The 19,175-nt window shown below is 44.9% G+C and overlaps 1 protein-coding gene across 2 annotated transcripts in view; it reads left to right on the forward strand.

Annotated features, from left to right (window-relative positions):
* tgfbr1b (transforming growth factor, beta receptor 1 b) overlaps positions 1-19,175 on the forward strand; it is a 31,885-nt gene that overhangs the window by 12,128 nt on the left and 582 nt on the right. Inside the window, exons 3-9 of one of the 2 annotated variants that reach the window (XR_004655238.1) lie at positions 820-1,080; positions 2,169-2,399; positions 4,505-4,672; positions 7,593-7,749; positions 9,255-9,379; positions 9,470-9,600; positions 10,735-11,060. Coding sequence is in view for 1 of the 2 variants with exons in the window: in XM_034861960.1 (XP_034717851.1) it covers positions 820-1,080; positions 2,169-2,399; positions 4,505-4,672; positions 7,593-7,749; positions 9,255-9,379; positions 9,470-9,600; positions 10,735-10,860 (1,199 nt within the window). In the remaining variant the exon portion in view is untranslated. Of the gene's footprint in view, positions 1-819; positions 1,081-2,168; positions 2,400-4,504; positions 4,673-7,592; positions 7,750-9,254; positions 9,380-9,469; positions 9,601-10,734; positions 11,372-19,175 lie in introns of those variants that run through there. The other variant, XM_034861960.1, reaches the window with a different exon arrangement.

The raw sequence follows: 19,175 nt of genomic DNA on the forward strand, positions 1-19,175 counted from the left end.
TTAATATGGGGATTATGGGGATAGAAGGTAAATAAAGACCCTCCTCTGATAGAAGGTAAATAAAGACCCTCCTCTGATAGAAGGTTAATAAAGACCCTCCTCTGATAGAAGGTAAATAAAGACCCTCCTCTGATAGAAGGTTAATAAAGACCCTCCTCTAATAGAAGGTAAATAAAGACCCTCCTCTAATAGAAGGTAAATAAAGACCCTCCTCTAATAGAAGGTAAATAAAGACCCTCCTCTGATAGAAGGTAAATAAAGACCCTCCTCTGATAGAAGGTAAATAAAGACCCTCCTCTAATAGAAGACCATTTATACATATAGTGGAAGCCTTTTATTCTTTTATTTTATTTGAGGAATTACGGTATGTACTGGTGTTATTGTTACATATTATGTTGTTGTTATTATTAATACATTGTGAATGCATATTTGTAAAATTGTTTGGTTTTCTTGAGTTATTAATACACAAAACTTTTTCTGACCTTTTCGAATCCCCGACTGATAACCCATATTACAAAAAAGACTAAACTAAGAACACTAAGCATTTTTAAGCAAACCAGCAAACCCACTTATTAAAAGTAATTAAAACTAATTGTACTTCATTTGAAAACAAAAAGTCCAAACAAAATAAAAATAAAGAGAATCATGTTATCAATTCAAAACTACAAAGTCTTGATTCATATTTCCCCCGTATCATGCAGGCCTACTCCAATGTACTAATGGAATGTCTTAGCTTTGCTATTCCTTGTGACATTGTAAACCCACAGTTCAGATCTTATGTAATGTCCTGTGTGTGTCTGTCCCCCATGTGTCCTGCAGTACCCACAGTGAAGACCCCTCCTCTGGGCCCTGTGGCTCTGGCAGCGGTGATTGCCGGCCCCGTGTGTGTGTTCTGCCTGCTGCTGGTCCTGGCCTTCTATGTCTGCCACAGCCACAGGGGTCTGGGGGCCGGCGGTGCAGGGGCCCACCACCACCGGGTTCCCAACGAAGAGGACCCATCCATGGACCACCCCTTCATCACCGTGGGAACAACGCTGAAGGACCTCATCTATGACATGACCACCTCGGGCTCTGGATCAGGTATGACGGTCTGCACACTGTCCCCGTTCTTCAGCTGCATCACAGACCCATGTCCGCTGCTGTAAAGGGCTCAGGTCTGCATTAGGGGTACATCATGGACACGATGTCCATTCAGGTCTGCAAGGGTTACACACTTTATCAGACTGAACTGCAGGAAGTGGAGCAGTAAAGTTTGGTACTGTATGAAGTCCCGAGTAGATTCAGAAGCTGTGAGATGACCAAGCATTGCCTGAGCTTCAAACCGGAAACCTAGTTATAGAAATGGTGGATCTTGTCAAAGGGAATATCTTCTCAGTTAGGTAGCGTGTCGACAGAATGGGAGGAAGCCGACACTTTGATAAACTGAGTAAGTTCAATGAGTAAAGTAACAGTCACACATTTGGAGGACGAGAAGATGGATACCACTATGGCGTCAGGTTTATGTCATATCTCCCGACCGCGATAAAACATTTTCACAGGCCAATTCATATATTATCAGACATGCCGGTATTACCCTTAGGCGTATCCGAGCAACAGAACGGATGAGAGACACTTATACAGTACATTCCTTTATTTACAGTGATGTTTTGTGCCACATTATTAATAAAGACAGAAAAACACTTCTTCGGCTGGTATTTCTCCGGGCTTCCTGGATCCTAGCTGTCAATCAAGGTAAAATAAGGAGTTGTGTGGGTGGGATCGCCTTGAAAGTGACCAATCATATGAGGCAGAGGTGTGGCAAGATCTCACACACCTAATAAGAAGGCCAGTTTTCACCTGCAAGAGCATACATGCCCTCCAGCGCAAACCCGCAAAGCAAAGACTTGAATTCAGTTTTCTAGATATTTACACCATATTGCACAAAATGTGTCTGTGTCTGTGTGTGTGTGTGTGTGTGTGTGTGTGTGTGTGTGTCTGTGTGTGTCTGTGTGTGTCATAAAACACAGAGCCTATGTTGTTCAATATGACATGGAAATTTCAAATTTCTGGGTTGCCCGTTGGAATCTATACACGTCTGTGGGAAAATTCACCCGATAATTTTAACCAAACACACAGATTTCCTCCTTTATCACCACCTTGGCTGTAGCTTTCTTAATGTTTCTCTCCAGGCCTTCCGCTGCTGGTCCAGAGGACTATCGCCAGGACCATCATCCTCCAGGAGAGCATCGGGAAGGGCCGCTTTGGGGAGGTGTGGCGGGGTAAGTGGCGTGGCGAGGAGGTGGCCGTGAAGATCTTCTCCTCCCGTGAGGAGCGCTCCTGGTTCCGCGAGGCAGAGATCTACCAGACTGTGATGCTGAGACACGAGAACATTCTGGGCTTCATCGCTGCTGACAACAAAGGTGAGGAGCATCCAGCAGACGTTTTTATATATATCCACTCAAATACCCAAGAACTGCTGAACAACGCTGACACACAGTCGGGAGGGCACCATGGGGGGGGGGGGGGCATGACACAGGGGGCTCCAGGCTGCAGCCATACAGTGTTTAAGTTTTCCCAAACTTGCAATCTTAAAGAGGCCGGCGGGTCCTCTAACTCTTGTCCCCACTCGTCCTACTCGTCATTAGTGCTGCTGTCTCCGACTCACTCACTGGGCCGCCGACTGGACAAAAAACTGCATGTATGCGGAGCTCGGCTAGCCTCAGCGCTAAGGCGGGGCTACAGATTAGGTGTCTCTAGAACCTCCGTGTAAATTCATGTACCGAACTGAGACGCCCCAACCATTTGGTTCAGTACGAATAGATGAACCGTTCCACCCCTAGTATAGACGCAAATAGACTCAGACTCAGATAGATTCAGATAGAGTCAGATAAACTGGAGCAGAAGCAGATAGACCCCCATAGTCTCAAATGGACTTGGATAGACTCAGATAGTACTTGGATAGAAGCAGATAGACTCAGATAGATGCAGATAGACTAGGCCTCACATAGACTCAGACTCACACAGTCTCAGACTCAGATAAATTCAGACTCCGATAGACTCCGATAGACTCAGACTCTAGTCTCAGATAGACTCAGACTCTAATAGACTCAGACTCTAATAGACTCAGAGTCTAATAGACTCAGATAGACCCAGATAGATTCAGACTCCAATAAACTCAGACCCAGAGAGAGAGAGGAGGAGAAAGGCGTTGATTACCCGATGGACTTTTGGTAAATACGACGTATCACAGTGTTCGCTTTTTGGGGGTTGCCCATGGCGCTGATAAAGCTACATTTGCTACGTACATACATGAGGGTCTCAGACTCTGGTATACTCAGACTCAGACATAGTCCCATAGTCGGGAATCACAGACTTTGGTGCGGCTTCTCGCGAAATTTGGAAAGGCTTAGGGCTGTCCCAATGTCCAATTCCAAAGAGCGTGAGGGTGTGAGTACACACTCACGAGCCCGTTCTGAGAGTCTGCATGGATGCAGACTTCACCAAAGTGAATTACCCACAGTTGAAAGCGTGGTGATCTTTACCGTGGAGACCATGGGGAAATTGGGAAATTACAAAGGCACGCCACACGTTGTCCAGCTTGTAGAACAAATGAGGAATCAGCCAGCCGTCTCCTGGGCCTCGGCCGTGTGGAAAGCAACAAGCTTAAAATGAAAATAAGTGTCAGCATCATCTTTGTTATTAAACGTTGCCAAGGTAACATGTGATCTCATGAGGTGCTGTCCTAATCCCATTTCTACCTATCTGAGCCCATGTGGCCTCACTCACCATTCACTCAGCACCCGAGATCAATTAAGTCTGGGAGTCTTTGGTCCTCAGTCCTCAGGGCTCACTTTGGAATTGGACCATAGACTCAGATAGTCTCAAACTCAGACGGACTCTGATAACCTCCAGAGCATCAGCCTGGAGCCAGCAGGGACACACCAACACACCTTCCCAGGGAGAACGGCTCCAAAGTTAGCAGACTAATGAAGTGCCATCAGAGAATCAAAATGGATTCCAACCCTGTACATGAGATTCAATTACAGCTGTGACACACACACACACACACACACACACACACAAAGGTTTCTATCTGTGTGTGGTATGAATGATAGGATGCGTGATGTTATGTGTAAGGAATTTGGACTACATCCCAACTATACTGTGTGTATAGACAACACTGTGTTCTCCATGACATCATACAATATCAATCAATCAATACAATCGATCTCAAACCCGTTGGAAAATGTTTAGACCGGGCCGAACCTCGGTCCGTCCGACAAACATCTGTTCTTCATAGAACTTGTTTATTTATCATGTTGAGACGTTATCTTAATCCCACCGTAGTCAGTGATTGTCTCCATGGTTACCACGTATTCTACAGGGTAGATTAATTAACATGTAATGAAACGAGCTCTTTCAATATTTCAATTGACTTACCCAGAGCATGATGGGTAACGTAGTAAGTTATGCACACTGCCACTGGGGACGAGTCCGGCTTGAACCGCGGTCTCTCTGGTTGCAGATAACGGCACGTGGACTCAGCTGTGGCTTGTGTCGGACTACCACGAGCACGGCTCCCTGTTTGACTATCTGAACCGCTACACAGTCACCGTGGAGGGCATGATCAAACTGTCCCTGTCCACCGCCAGCGGCCTCGCACACCTCCACATGGAGATAGTGGGGACACAAGGTGAGACACACACACACACACACACACACACACACACACACACACACAATACTGCAGGCCTTCCTGGGATTCTGTCATAAACTGTTTTGAGTTTCCCAGTTATTATTAGTTTTAAAAATGTTCCTATATGTAACATTCAGTTTGTTCCTCTTTGGACTGAAGTGGTATTGTACCACACCTGCTGTCTAAAGCTCTTTTCTTTCCAGTGCTGTGTGACCGAGTTAGTGTCACCAGGAGGTCTTGTAGTCGCCATCTAGTCCTGCAGCTCTGCCTCTACCCTCTCGGTTGCATGGGCAACGCTGGGCGGAACAGCCAATAGGAACGCTTGCTCTCTTGCTCTGAAATGACCTGTGATTGGCGCGTGCGTTTGGTAGAGTAAGTCAGAGAGCGACGGTGATTATCTTCAGCGTAGGCCTGGGCAATAATTAAATAACTTGTCATATCATGATAGACAGTTTATCAAGATAAAACATGTTCAAAATATACCGATAAGCGACGGGACGTCCAAATCTGGCAGCTGGGTTTGTAAGACAGACGCGCCCCCATACTTATTTATGTGGTTTTCATGGTTGTGCCAACATTGGGGTTGATAATTGAAGAACAGTTGAGTGTTAAATGCTAAACAGAAATGTTTAAATTCGGAATGTTTGTTCTTAGTCTTTTAAGGTAATTAAAATTATGAATAGTTTTGAATATCAATCAATATGATCAAGCAAAATTGTGATATACCTCTCAGCTACAGTTGCGTATAATAGCAGTGTGTTTTAAAAGTGAATATTGCTCAAAATACAAATCAAAACATGACCAAAATTGATCAAGTTTGTGTTCTACCTTTACAGAAAGTGAAGAAAAAAGACTATTAGGCTGTGTTAGGATCTTTACAAACTCAACCATTTATTGTATAAACTAAAATGTCTCAAGGTTTGGCTTTACTTTGATTCACTGCACTAATATTTAGTTCCACTTCGAACCGCTTCACATCTGTGTTGCATGGAGTCGACCAACTTCTGGCCCCTGTGAACATCTCACTATTCATCTGCATCACTGGGTTTGGCCTCAGAAACAGCATTTATGAGGACTGGGGTCTGAGGTCCAGGGACTGGGCTGGCCACTCCAAAACATCCACCTGGTTCACCTGGAACCAAGACTGGGCTCCTTCCTGGTGTGTTTTGGGGTCTTGTCTTGGTGTTCAAAGGCCTTTCCTCCTTAGCATACGGCAAGATGACCTCTTCAAGTATTCTGATGTATTGAAAGTGGTCCATGATACCTTGCATGTGATAAATAGACCCAACACACCAGTATAAGAAACATCCCATAACCACCATCTTTTACTGTCTTCACAGTGTACTCGGGCTTGAATTCAGTGCAGGCGCGTCAGAGGACAAACTGCCTGTGCCCCCTAGACCCTAAAAGAACAATTTAGCTCTCATCAGTCCCCAGAATGTTGCTCCATTTCTCCTTTGGCCAGTCAGTGTGTCCTTTGGCAGATTTCAACCTATTCAGTAAATGTCAATGGGACTTTGCGGGGTGGGGGGGGCTTCTAGATAGCTTGATAGCTAATAGCTCTGCTTCACACAGCCTTCTTCTGATCGTAACAGTACTCCCAGGTAACTGAAAGTCTTCTTTGATTTCCTGGAGCTGATCATTGGTCGAGCCTATTCCATCCATTCCTATGGTAGTTTTTTTCCCACGTCATTCAGGCTTTGGATGCCATTTCAAAGCATTTCAAATCATTGTGGCTGAGCAGCCTATCATTTTCTGCACTTCTTTATGTATGTTTTTTCCCTCTCCAATCGACTGTTTAATCAAAGTCCGCTGTTCCTCAGAGCAATGTCTGGAACGAGCCATTCTGCTGAGTGTTTCAGTGTGAAATGCACTATAACCAGCATGCAAGACATTTGCTTCCTTCCTTCCTTAAACATGGGCCAGAACTGACACCTGTTTCTTCACACAATCAACCGGCTCACTGTTATTATTTTGAACATTCCTCGTTCATTTCCAGATTCAGTTCTACAGACTGTAGTCATGACTGTCATGACTGTTGGCTCTGGTGGTTTTCTCACACTCACTAGTACATTATTTACCATGTAGAAATATCACTTCTACCAAAAATAGGATTTATGAGGTTAGAGATGTTGGACGGCTATTATTTTGAACACAACTGTAGATCGCCCAGGCCTACTTCAGAGTGAGTACTGCCTCAGAGTGAGAGAAACAAAATGTCTCCCCTGTGCTTTCTGACCACGGTTGGAAATCTGTAGCAGGAAAAGTTATAATACATGTTTTGCTCAAATAGAAAATCATTTATTTACAATAAAAGAAGAAGTTACAGACGCATTGTTGCATTTCAAGTGTTGCATATGGTAACTCAGCCTACTTAGCATGTCTCATGAGATGAACCTGGTATCACTGTCATGGTGTCGTGAGCCATTAACCAGCAACCAACTTAATAATAACTTAGATTAATATAGAGCATTTCATGAAATGATCTGTTATTACCGTGATCTGTTAAAAGGCTGCCAGGGGTTGACTTGTCATCTGTCTTTCTCCCTTTTATCTTTTAGTTGTTCTTAGTTTACTTTCCTTCTTCCCTGTGATGGCCCTGTCGAGGTATCAGCCATAACTACAGCAGATAACTTCTAAAAATTACATAAAAATAAAATTAGGCCCATTAAAAGAAATCTTTAGCGGGGAAAAACAGACCTGGGTAGCGGCATTAATAAAAACCATATATAAATAGTGTTACAGATTACAGGTTTATGATCATCATCATCTGAGTGTCAAAGCAAAAACATAACCATCGTGATCCCTTTGTGTCTTTTATATCCAATATATATTTCTACAGTATGTACTAGAGCTGATGTATGGAACTCTTGGTTGGTGCAAGGCTTCTATTGAATGTGCCACTGTCTGTCTCCAGGGAAGCCAGCCATTGCACACAGAGACCTGAAGTCCAAGAACATCCTGGTGAAGAAGAACGGGACATGCTGCATCGCTGACCTGGGGCTGGCTGTCCGCCACGACTCAGCCACTGACACCATCGACATCGCTCCAAACCACAGAGTGGGAACCAAAAGGTGACTCCGTGTTCTGTCTCCACTGGAGGAACTGGAATCTCTCATCAATAGCATAATGTTTCCCAGTTATAAAGCACTTTGTCCTGTGTTAGCTGTGATGTCACAGTCTGGGACATCACAGTGACATCACCTCAGCTCTGGGTTTAGATCAGTCGTGGGACCTTTTCACAGCACAGCACAGATAGCTTGAAATGAGTCCAAATACACACTGCGGCCTTGAGGGTGTGGCTAAACCAGATACTGGAGTAGTCAGCCTGGTGTTGGAACAACAGACACACCCACTCTACCAGTTTGTAGACACACCCACTGTACCAGTTGGTAGACACTCCCACCGTTCCAGTTGGTAGACACAGCCACTGTCCCTGGTGGTCCACATGAATCCTGTCCGGTTATGTAGACTGGAAAGTTAGCGGCACTCTTTCCCTTCCTCCTCCCACAGATATAACAGCACAGCTGTCATCCTGCTACGTTTTTCTTTCTCCTTCTTTTTCTTATTGTTCATGTCTTTCTCTGCCTGTCTGTCTGGTGTGGGTTTGACCCTGCGGCCGATTTCCATCCATCCATCTTTGTCCACTTATCTGGGGTCAGGTAGCGGGGGAGCAGCTCCAGTAGGGAACCCCAAACTTCCCTTTCCTGAGCCACATCAACCAGCCCCGACTGGGGGATCCCGAGGCGTTCCCAGGCCAGGTTGGCGATATAATCCCTCCACCTAGTCCTGGGTCTTCCCCGAGGCCTCCTCCCAGCTGATTTCCAGCACCCCTGAATAATTCAGTAAGCCTCGGGTCAGTGGAGAAAAAAGCTCTGGCCTTGAATGAATCTAAGAAACATACTGATGGTCTGATCTGAACCCACCTTCATAATGCCAGAAAGGAAAGAAAGAGCCTCGTGCACACTGCAACCCTTTATTGCAACCCTGATTTTCCTGAGCTGCTCGATAGAAGACCCACATCAGAGGCCAATCCGCACTTGGGAGCCATTTGTGCACCGTTCACCGGACACTTCTCAAGCATCTAGTAGGCTCAATATCTGGACCTGTCTGTCGGGACATTGCTGCCAATGAGAGAACTACACATGAGCAGAGTTAAATCCTGGGTGAGGGGTCTCATTAACAGTAGAAACCTTAGTGTATGTGTTGCATTTGAAGCACGGACCGAAGAAGAAACCGGCTGCAAACAGTAAGATGTGTGCCAAAGACACCCCCATCACAACCTTCTTTCCTCTTCATTTTATTGCTGATCATCAGCAACTTGGAGCGCTTGTTCCTGGCTGGACATGACCAGTATCACTTCTTTTTGTGTGTTTTGGTGGCATAACCCTCCGGGTGAAAGATCTTGTGGTGTTACCTCCTGTCACCGCTCAGTCATGTGGTGTCACCATGACTTCAAGAGAGGAAGTTGTGTAGTGTGAGCAGTGGGTAGAAGGCAAACACAGCACCGCGCTGTGCCTCTACCCTTTTTGTTGCATGCTGAGTGATGTTTGCTAACAGTGCGTGGTCTTTCTCCCAGGTATATGGCTCCGGAGGTGCTGGACGACTCGATAAACATGAAACACTTTGAGTCTTTCAAGCGAGCGGACATCTACGCCATGGGCCTGGTGTTCTGGGAGATCGCCAGCCGCTGCTCTATGGGAGGTGACTAATGACAGCTGTGTCTGCATGGTGGAGGGAAGATGCATGGTCAGACACACTGATGAGTATTTGAACCTGGTGTCTTTCGTTCAGGCATCCATGAGGACTACCAGCTGCCCTACCATGACCTGGTCCAGTCGGATCCATCAGTGGAGGAGATGAGGAAGGTGGTGTGCGAGCAGAAGCTTCGGCCCAACATTCCCAACCGCTGGCAGAGCTGCGAGGTAGGACAGGGACAAGTCTGTCCCCCATAGACTGTAGGCTTCAGTCTAGACGTCCAGTTTCTGCCTCTGAGGCCTTAAAGTCTGAAGTTTATGTGTAACGTTGCTGTTATCGGCATGATATGACTAGTGAGAAACACTAATGCTATAATAATGCAAATTAATTCTGTACACGAAATATTAGAATTTTATTCAACAAAAGAAACGGTCAGACTTCTTTACAGTCCTTTTAGTTCCACCAAATGCACCAGCAATAGTCTAGCAGAGCAGCCAGCTAGCGGCTAACATTAGCCTCTTGTGACGACCGCCACCTGCTACTCAAAGCCCAACTTTAACTCCAGACTTTAGAAAGGCGCTATAGAGACCACCAGACTGTGAAGGTAGACATTATGACATAGGGGGTCTGTGGGGATTGACTCTCCTTTAGAGCCAGCCTTAAATGGCCACTCAAGGAACTTTATATTTTGTCACTTCCTCATTTGCTTCCTGGTCAGACCTGGAGGTTGGTGCCTGCTGATAACTACATGCTTTGTAGAGCTATCAAAGGTGCACACTGTCAGTCACGGTTCACAAGACAGAGACTGCTCTCCTCTGGACTCATACACACCAGAGACCACATCATAGCAAGGTGACTCATTAATTTATCTGTTTGGCAGGTAGGCAGCAGAAGACGAGCAATACCAGCTGTTAAATATAACAGAGGCTTACTCAATACATGATTGCACTAGACGTCCTGGAGGCATCTCTTTGAGTCCATACATCAGACTGTCAGGTTAAAGGAGGCTGTGTCTGAAATATTTTGAATGTGCAAGCCCTGATATCAGTACACACATGTGCTGCTTCATGATCACAAGCAGATAGAGGTATCAGCAAACAGCTGAGAAGGGGTTTTATTTTCAGCAGCTTCATACCCGGAAGTATAAAGTCTTTGTTGTGAAGGGAGCTTGTGACTGCAAATAAGATGGGATTGGTCCCGGCAGGAAGCCCTCAGACACAGATCATGTGACATCCAGGTTTTCACTAGTCTGGATTTTAAACCAGTTCAGGTTTAGTTGAGCTTTGCTCAAAGACAGAATGGAAAGTGCTGCATAAAAATCCCCGTCCTGTTGGAACTAACGTCTCCTCCGTCCTCTGCAGGCTCTGCGGGTGATGGCCAAGATCATGAGGGAGTGTTGGTATGCCAACAGTGCCGCCCGACTCACCGCTCTGCGGATCAAGAAAACCCTGTCTCAGCTCAGCCAACAGGAGGGCATCAAGATGTAGACATCCCTACCAAACACACACACACACACACACACACCTCAGACTGACATCCATATCGTTAGCATTACAGCATTATTATCTTCATTATTATTCATTTGCTGTGCCCCCTTTGGTTCAAAGGGAACTGAAGACTTTTTTTTCTTATCCCATTTCCTTCATTGACAAACTGATGAGTCGTGAACATGAGGAGGCGTGTGTGTGTGTTGCACTGTCCTGACGTGCACACAGGATGGATGGATGGATGGATCTAATGAGGAGGGCTGCGAGCCATTAAAGCATATCCTCCATCTTCCTCTGCTACATTCATCACATGGAAACGCCTCCACCACTCATCACAACCAATAAGAGCTCAGAGCCCGTTAGGTTACCATAAGTTCAGCCAGACAGCTGCCTGGCTGGCTCATTGTATATCAGCATTAAAGAGCTAAGCTACTCTTCGGCAGGGCTGCACCTCGCTCATTTACATCTTTGAATCCTGGGGAATGTCCTCCCACTGGAAGCAGTCCCATGGGCTCTTATACAGAGGTGGAAAGGTGTTGCCAGAGCGGCTCGGCCGTGATCCGGAGTATTTCAGAGAGTAAAGGTGGCGTTGTGTGCAGCCCTACTGTTGAGTTGTCTTACAGTAGCACTGGGAACTTAAGCGTGGACCCGGGGCTTACGGGACGGTCTGTAAGCCGCCCTACGGGCTCCTTCATCGCAATAGTTCTCTCTCATCTCTGCAACATGTTTGCACTGTTGTACATCCGTCACTCCCCCAGGGAGTCACAGGCCGGTTTAATTTATTGTGTTTTCAGATTTTCTTCTCTTTTTGGTGGCAGGGGATCTTTTTGCAAAACTAAACTGGACATGATGACCTCATTCATTTTTGGCGAACATGATCAACATATGCAATATACAGTAGATAAATCTGTCTATTTTCTATACTGTACTCTGCTAAACCACAAACAGCAAGAACAGCAACAGCGCTCAGCTGCCACCATGCCTTCCAACCAGCTGTTACCGGAAAGTGCCAGTGCTTTAACAACCCAACTCCTCTGTGTGTGTGTGTGTGTGTGTGTGTGTCTGTGTGTGTGTGTGTGTGTGTGTGTGTGAGTGCGAGTGAAGAGGCCTGTCGAGCACACAGCGAGCTCGTACTATGCACACTCAAGAAATCGGTACGGAAAGCAAGGAGGGACACGCAGCGCCGTCTCACAGCCCCCCCCAGTCCAGCCGACTCTCCCCCAACCACCTCAGCAACAACTCACCTGGCAGCGAGTCTGGACAACACGCTCCAGCACCTCAAAGTGTTCATCTGGAAAGATGTGGACGAAGACACAGACCTGACTCATGTCGCCCTGAACATGTAAACTCGTGGATTTCTGATCTTTGTTTCCTTTCATGTCAACCTTTTTCTCCTCTAAGATAATCGACAACAAGGAGGTACTTTCATTTAAATATAGCAAACGGAGATTTACTAAGCCATAGATTTTTCAGGTTATGTATCAGTTTTTTCTTTTTTGTTGTGGCAAGGTATTTTTCTACTAGAATTCATGAAAAACAGAAGATCAAAATGTGCATCAAAAGGACAATTTGGTCATTTCAGCTTAGCAAGCCTTAAGGGACCAACACATAAGAGTCAGTCTGCTCTTATTCTTTTTTCATTTGTGTTTAGTTTATATATACAGTATATATATACAGTGTGTATATATATATATACACTGTATAATTGATTACTATGATAAATGTAGTGTCATTATATTTAAAGGACAAAAACTATATGCAGCACCTGATTTGCCAGTTGGTTTGGGCCAAGTGTTCGTCCTTTTGCCAGATTGCGATACATCTGAACACGGACTGACTTTACAGAGATGGGTCCGAGTTGCACCAGAAGCACTTGTCTTTTAGGACGAGTCAAAGCAAGTCCATGATGAGATCCGGTTTAAATGCCCAGTGTGACGCGGTCACCGATGAATACACCCAGTCAAAGAGTCTCTGGACTGTTCAGCAATAAGTGCACTTGGTAACTACTGCAGGGTCGGGTCAGTGTGTCTCTGTTGTTTGTCTCTCTGGTTTACTGACGTGCTGCTACTTCGTTGTCCACCTTGCTTCCCGAGTGGAGGTGAGATCTGCTGTTGGATGTAAATACCTTCAGATTGTCTGAATCTGATCATTTTGTGCCATGTTGCTCATCGTCAGTGAGGAGTCGTTGCTCTGCTTGGCGGTGTCCGTGAGAATGGAAAGCTGCGACCCCCCCCATGGGCCGTGGTGGAGAGCCACTGAGGACCCACATACTGAACGGCCCATTTAGAAATCCACCGGAACATAGTTTCTTCTACTATAAAGAATGTAGAGGAGGGCGAGGAGCAAAGAAATCCACTTGTGTTTGAGTTCAGTCCTTACAGTAACTGATCGCGGCCTAACAACCTCACATACGTCCCATGTGATGTCATTATTAGCATTAATGCCTTTCTTCAGGAGAAGCTCAGTGCAGACAGCACTTAGTGTCCACAAAATCTGCACATGGGACATCCACGGTAGTGCTAATTACTCAGCCTCCCCTCAGTCATCCTTTAAACTTTGGTAAGACACAATCCAAAGTTTGACAAAAAGCAGACACGTGATGTATAGTTGACTGGTTTTTAAATACGTAGAAATGGTCAGCAGTGGCAGAATGGGACACATTATTGTAAATATACAAAAGAAGAAAGAGAAGTGGAACTTGCTGCTATATTAATACAAAAAGGGTGACAGACTATGCTAAATTTAAATGTCACATGTGTACAAATGTGGACAACCGAGAAGGGAACTGTCAAAAGCTAAGCCAAGTGCGTTGCTATTAGCTAAATGCTAACGTGCTGGGCCTGTGGAGGGTCGAGACTGGATACTACGTGTAGTCCATTAGCAGTGCCATTCTCTAGGACATCAGCAGCAGCGAGGACAGCACCTCTGGTTGGCCTCCTGAGGACAACCTTCATTCTGTCTTAAAGTCACCAGCAGCTTTGTCCTCTTGTTCAGGACCCAACAGGACTTTTCTCTTGTGGTCTTTAAAGAGCGATCTCCGTCTGTGTCCGTGATTCTATCTTGCCTTTCTCTCTTGTCATTCCATGTTGTCCAGGCGACTCAGCGATATGTCCTAGCTATAGTCCTAGCTACGGGCCAACTCCCATCCTTCCCTTCTACCCTTGATGTTGTGGTGTGTTTAAAGCCAAACTAGTTCAGCCGACGCAGTGAATGGTACAGATGGGGATAACAGCTCACACTTTGGGATGGTCTGTCCTAAAGACACTCATGGTGTTGGAGAGACGGACGTGTGTCCCGCTAGCTGCAGAGGTCTGCTCAGATCACGTCTTTCTAACTCCACTCCTCCACACATTCTTCCTCTTCAGACCTGTGGTCCTTAACCGACCTCCCTGGGGGACATTTATCAGACACAGTCGCACACTAATTACCAAAAACAATGCCGCGGAATCGTTTAGTCGTAAAATGTGGTCACATAATGGAAAAGCTGCATTTTCCCGAAGTAGTAACGGAACAAATTGCATGTTTTGACGTATTTATTAATTTGCTTAAACGTTGAAAGTCAGGTTGGAAAACGAGTCCAGGCTTCTTCAACAGCAGGGACGTCAACCACATGTTTCCTGCATGCGTAGCTCCCGTGTCCACAGCTGTTTACTTACATCCAGCATTCATTCATGATGCGTTCGAGAGTAATTGTAAATCATAAAATGTCAAAAATTATACTTTGTAACAGTGTCACACAGCATCACTTTGTCATTGATTAAAGGCTGTATTACTCAATAATACAGCAGAGACCTAATTTATTGATATGATATTGATCAATCCAGCTTAATGTTGTTGTGACCACGGCTAACAGCTGGTTGGAAGCCTGCTGCCGCTGTATCAATAAGTTATTATTATTACACATAACAGGAATAATACTTTGTTACATTAACTCGTCCATGAACAGATGTATTTTAATTGGCAATGATAGTTAACGATGGAAACAACTCCCATGATCCCTCCACAGCGTCATCAAAAGTAAGATTCATATATTTATCTCCTCAAGAAATGTGACAGTTTTGAAATTGTTGGACATTGTTTAACACCCGGATGGACTGTGTGAAAGTGTGTCCTGTTATCTCCGCATGTCTTCTGGGATGGCTGCCATGGTAACGGCCTTCAGGCTGAACTGGGCCACTTTTTGCACAAACTAGTCCATTTAAAACGTGTAGGTGGTGCCTGTTTTTGTCTGGAAAGATGGGGATTGGACCTTTAAACCCTGTTAGTTGTGGCCTATGTGGGTTTGGTTTCTAAGGTTTGTGGGTTACTGGGCCGTGTGGAAGCCGCTCTACCGTCTCTTGGACAACGTCACCTTGCCTTCCCTCTCCTCAGGTCGGATTAAAGAGGGGAGGATATGCAGCCATGCCATTTCTAACCTCGGCTCTCTGGTCTAGTTGAAGGTTCTGAATGGGAGCAGCGATGTGGCCGAGCCGCTTTGGGACTCAACCTTTATTAGGTCTGGTCCAATATGCAGCCAGAGAGGTAGATGCTCTGTGTGCTCCGATGGAGGGCCAAAACGGGGAGGGAACTCCAACTACGCCAGCAGCTCGACCGCTTTTAACCACGCACTGAGAAATTCCCACAGCTGTGAATGTATCAGCCCCCTCTGAGACTCTCCAACCAATCGGAGCACGGCCTGCGTCACCCAATCCAAAGGTGGTGGCGGTGGCGGTGGCAGCAGCTATGTGAGCATGCAAATATCCGGGTCTGTTTCTCTTGTTATGCAATGCCCGGGCCAGTAGCGGCCCACTCAGTCCCTCTGGATCACACAGGTTCATAGCCCACCTATGCTAGCATGATCCACACACTGTGATGAGGAGCGCCTTAGTTCTCCCTCAATGGCTGTCCTCCATCGTCTCAGAGCTGCTGTGTAATGGTCCAAAGCCAGGGTCAGAGTTAAGGATGGGGGGGCGCGTGGTTTGGGTCACTAAAGGGTTCAGGTTTCATGCTGTAGTGAGACCTTCAGGGTAGGAATGGTAGCAGACAGCTTTATCGTATTTTATTTGGTGCCTACATTTGACAAGACGTCTTTTCCTTTTCACCTTGAATGAGTCAGCATTACCTGCTTTACACATGTCATCCAGAAGCTGAGAAGTATCTTAAAAAGCATAACAACATATTAAAAAGATCACTTAATCAAAAAGAAATTACCTCCTTTTAAAGACCAATGTGTTTTACCTCACTGTATGTGTGTGGACAGTGTATGTGTGTGTATATATAAATATATGTATGGTATATACACACACAGACACAGAGTGTATGTATGTATGTGTATATACAGTATATATATTATATGTATATATAATATACATATATACAGTGTGTATATAAACTGTGTGTGTGTGTATGTGTATATATATATATGTATGGTACATATATGTTTATAGTGTATATATGTATATTATATGTATGGTACACACACACATATATATGTGTGTGTGTGTGTGTACCGTACATGTATATGTATGCGCCGTACATATATATGTATGTATGGTACATATATATATATATATATATAAATATATATATATGTATATGTGTGTGTGTGTGTGTATTTGTGTGTGCGTGTCTTATTTCTATGAAATGCTTAAGAAAGTCCTTTCTTTGTTAGTTTTGTGTTGCTCCCGCTGTAGCTTTGCGTCAGATGGCGTGGTGTTGTGGACGTGTCGTGCCGAGCAGTATACCGGGCTCTGTTATGGTCTGTTGGTCGTGTTCTGCGTGAGCTGTACAGTCAAAGCGCTTTACAAATGTCCGAGCCCCCTCTGAGCTCTGGTCAAATGCCTTGTTCAATATCTTCTTTTGTTTAATGAAAAAAAAGTGTGGGGGGGGGGGGGCTGGACTTGAGGGCAGGGACTGTAAAGAGAAAAGCCCTCAACAACCGCCGAAGCCTCCTCTCCTAACCCTCTTGGATTTCTTAACATATTATAATCTTGACTTTTTTTATATAGTGTGTACAGATGAATGAGAGATCAACATAGGAACTAGAGGATTGCCAATTATGTTAACTTCTAACATAGCTGGAGTAGAAATGGCGTAAATAAAGAATGTTTCACTATAAAACCTGTGTTTGTCTGCTTTTTGTTGGCCACCAGGAAGCCGAGTCCGAGTCCCTGATCTAGACCTGCATCATATCATGTTATCACACTGTGTTTTTTATGTCAAAAGTAACCCTATGTGTTGGATAAATGTGCAGTAGTATATCATTTGACATGTAGTGAAAGTACTTCAGTAAAGTACCTCAGCCCGACTGAGAGTACAACTAAACTGTCCACTTTGATTTTATAGTTGGAGCTGGCCCAGGTCTGCCTTGGACCAGCTCTTAGTCATGCCGCTATAGGGTTAGACTGTGGGGGGGGGGGGGGGGGGGGGGGGGGGGGGGGGGGGGGGTCTTCCTTTGACACACTGAGCTCCTCTCTCTCTCCATCTGTATGCATTCATGTTCCAATAATGCTTTTTACTAACTTGTCTTGTTCCCCGGAGTCTTTGCATCATGGTGCTCGTGCTTGTATTACTACTGGGACTCTCTGAAGCTCACGTGTAGACTTGGTACTTCTTTGGCGCCCCCTGTAGGAAATCCGCCCACATTGTGAGTTTTCAACACAGAATAGATGGGTTTATTGTAGGAAAACACAGACGGGTTGATGACTGTGACGATAGAAAACTTTTGCAGTGGGAAGCAAATCTTCACTGTGCTGTGAAGCAAATCTGAGAATGTTTTTGTATTTTCATATGTTGTTTTTGTGTTATCCCCGGTGTGAAGGCCTATAGGAAGGTCAGACACAAAGGCTGCTGGCTCGACCCCTGCTCTGGCACTGGTTCCTGGACACGGATCGTTTGTGCTACGCCAGCTTAACTGAAGGTTTGTAGTGCGGATTCATTTCTCAGCAGCAGGGCCCCAGCTTAATGTGTGTCCCCGTTAGCTTGGTATAAACAGCCGAGATGCCTTTATTAGGCCAGTGGAACATGAAAACTGGAACTTAGTTCATTTCAGGATCGAAAGAGGGTGATCTGTGGACCACGCAATCTACCTGGACATAAGGGTGTATATAGATATGTATAGATAGATAGATGTGTGTATGTATGTATGTATATTTACCAAGAGAGGAAAGAGTGGTCAGTGCCCACAGGTTAAAAAAAATCTTAGTAATGCCATCACTTTAAACTTCAAACTACTGCTGATTGACTCCATTAACTGGTGAAGTATCACTGGTGTGACAGTGTGTGTGTGTGTGTATATATACATATATATATATATATATATATATATATATATATATATATATATATATGTGTGTGTGTGTGTGTGTGTGTGTGTGTGTGTGTATGTACCCCCATGACCCATCCATCTCACCCTCCATGTACTCTTGTGGATGGGAATGTCATTTTCAGGAGACAGGGTTGTGTTGTTGAAAGGTGCTACACACGTAAAGAGTCCTTTCCTTGAAGATTTTAAAATAATAATTCTAATATAATATTTGTGTTACGTTTTGGAAAGGTTGTTGTTGCCAAGCACCCCAAACACAGCACTCTACATGATGCTTCTTCTCCCGGACTCCTGAGCTAGTGTCTTCATGTTAGGAGGTTCATCTCCAACTCGAAGAATAAATACATAGATAAACAGATATGGATTGATGCCAATAAAATGGGAAATTATAGATCGATAGCTCCACAAATGCAGAAGGAGAAATCTGTTTCCATGGTGCAGTGTCGGCTTGGTGTGTGTGACTGCCGTGTGATGTCGATGACAAATTAGCCTTCAGTGAAGCAAGGAAACGAGAAATATGAATCTCTGTCATAATTCTGCATCTGTCTGATGTGCAGATCAATGTTCTGCTCTGAGAGTATTACTGCAGTAATCGCCCAGCGGTATCATAACTGGCTGAGAAATAAGAGTATTTGAGATTACTTTGGTAAGGCATCGTCTCGGCTCGCTCAAAAGAAACAGCTGAGCCCGCAGTTCGGACTACTGCCTTGCAAGAGCTGCACATTGTTATGGAAATTAGAAGCAAATGTATATTTATTGTCAGAGGAGCGTGAGATGAGATCTCTTTTCCTCTGGGGCGGAAAAGCAAATGATAATGTTTTAACTTATAATGTCCCAATTTGTCATAGTCTCACACATGAAATAAGTCACATGAGAAAAAATGTTCTAAAATCCTAATGAACTGTATTTAGCCTAGCTTAGCAAAAGCTCTGGAAGCTAGAGGGACTCGAACAGGACTCGTTTACTGGATGGGGGGGGGTAGCAGTCTGCTGGTGTAGAGTAGGCTGAGTTC

Source organism: Etheostoma cragini, chromosome 22, assembly GCF_013103735.1.
Source record: "Etheostoma cragini isolate CJK2018 chromosome 22, CSU_Ecrag_1.0, whole genome shotgun sequence".
In the NCBI taxonomy this organism is placed as follows: Eukaryota; Metazoa; Chordata; class Actinopteri; order Perciformes; family Percidae; genus Etheostoma; species Etheostoma cragini.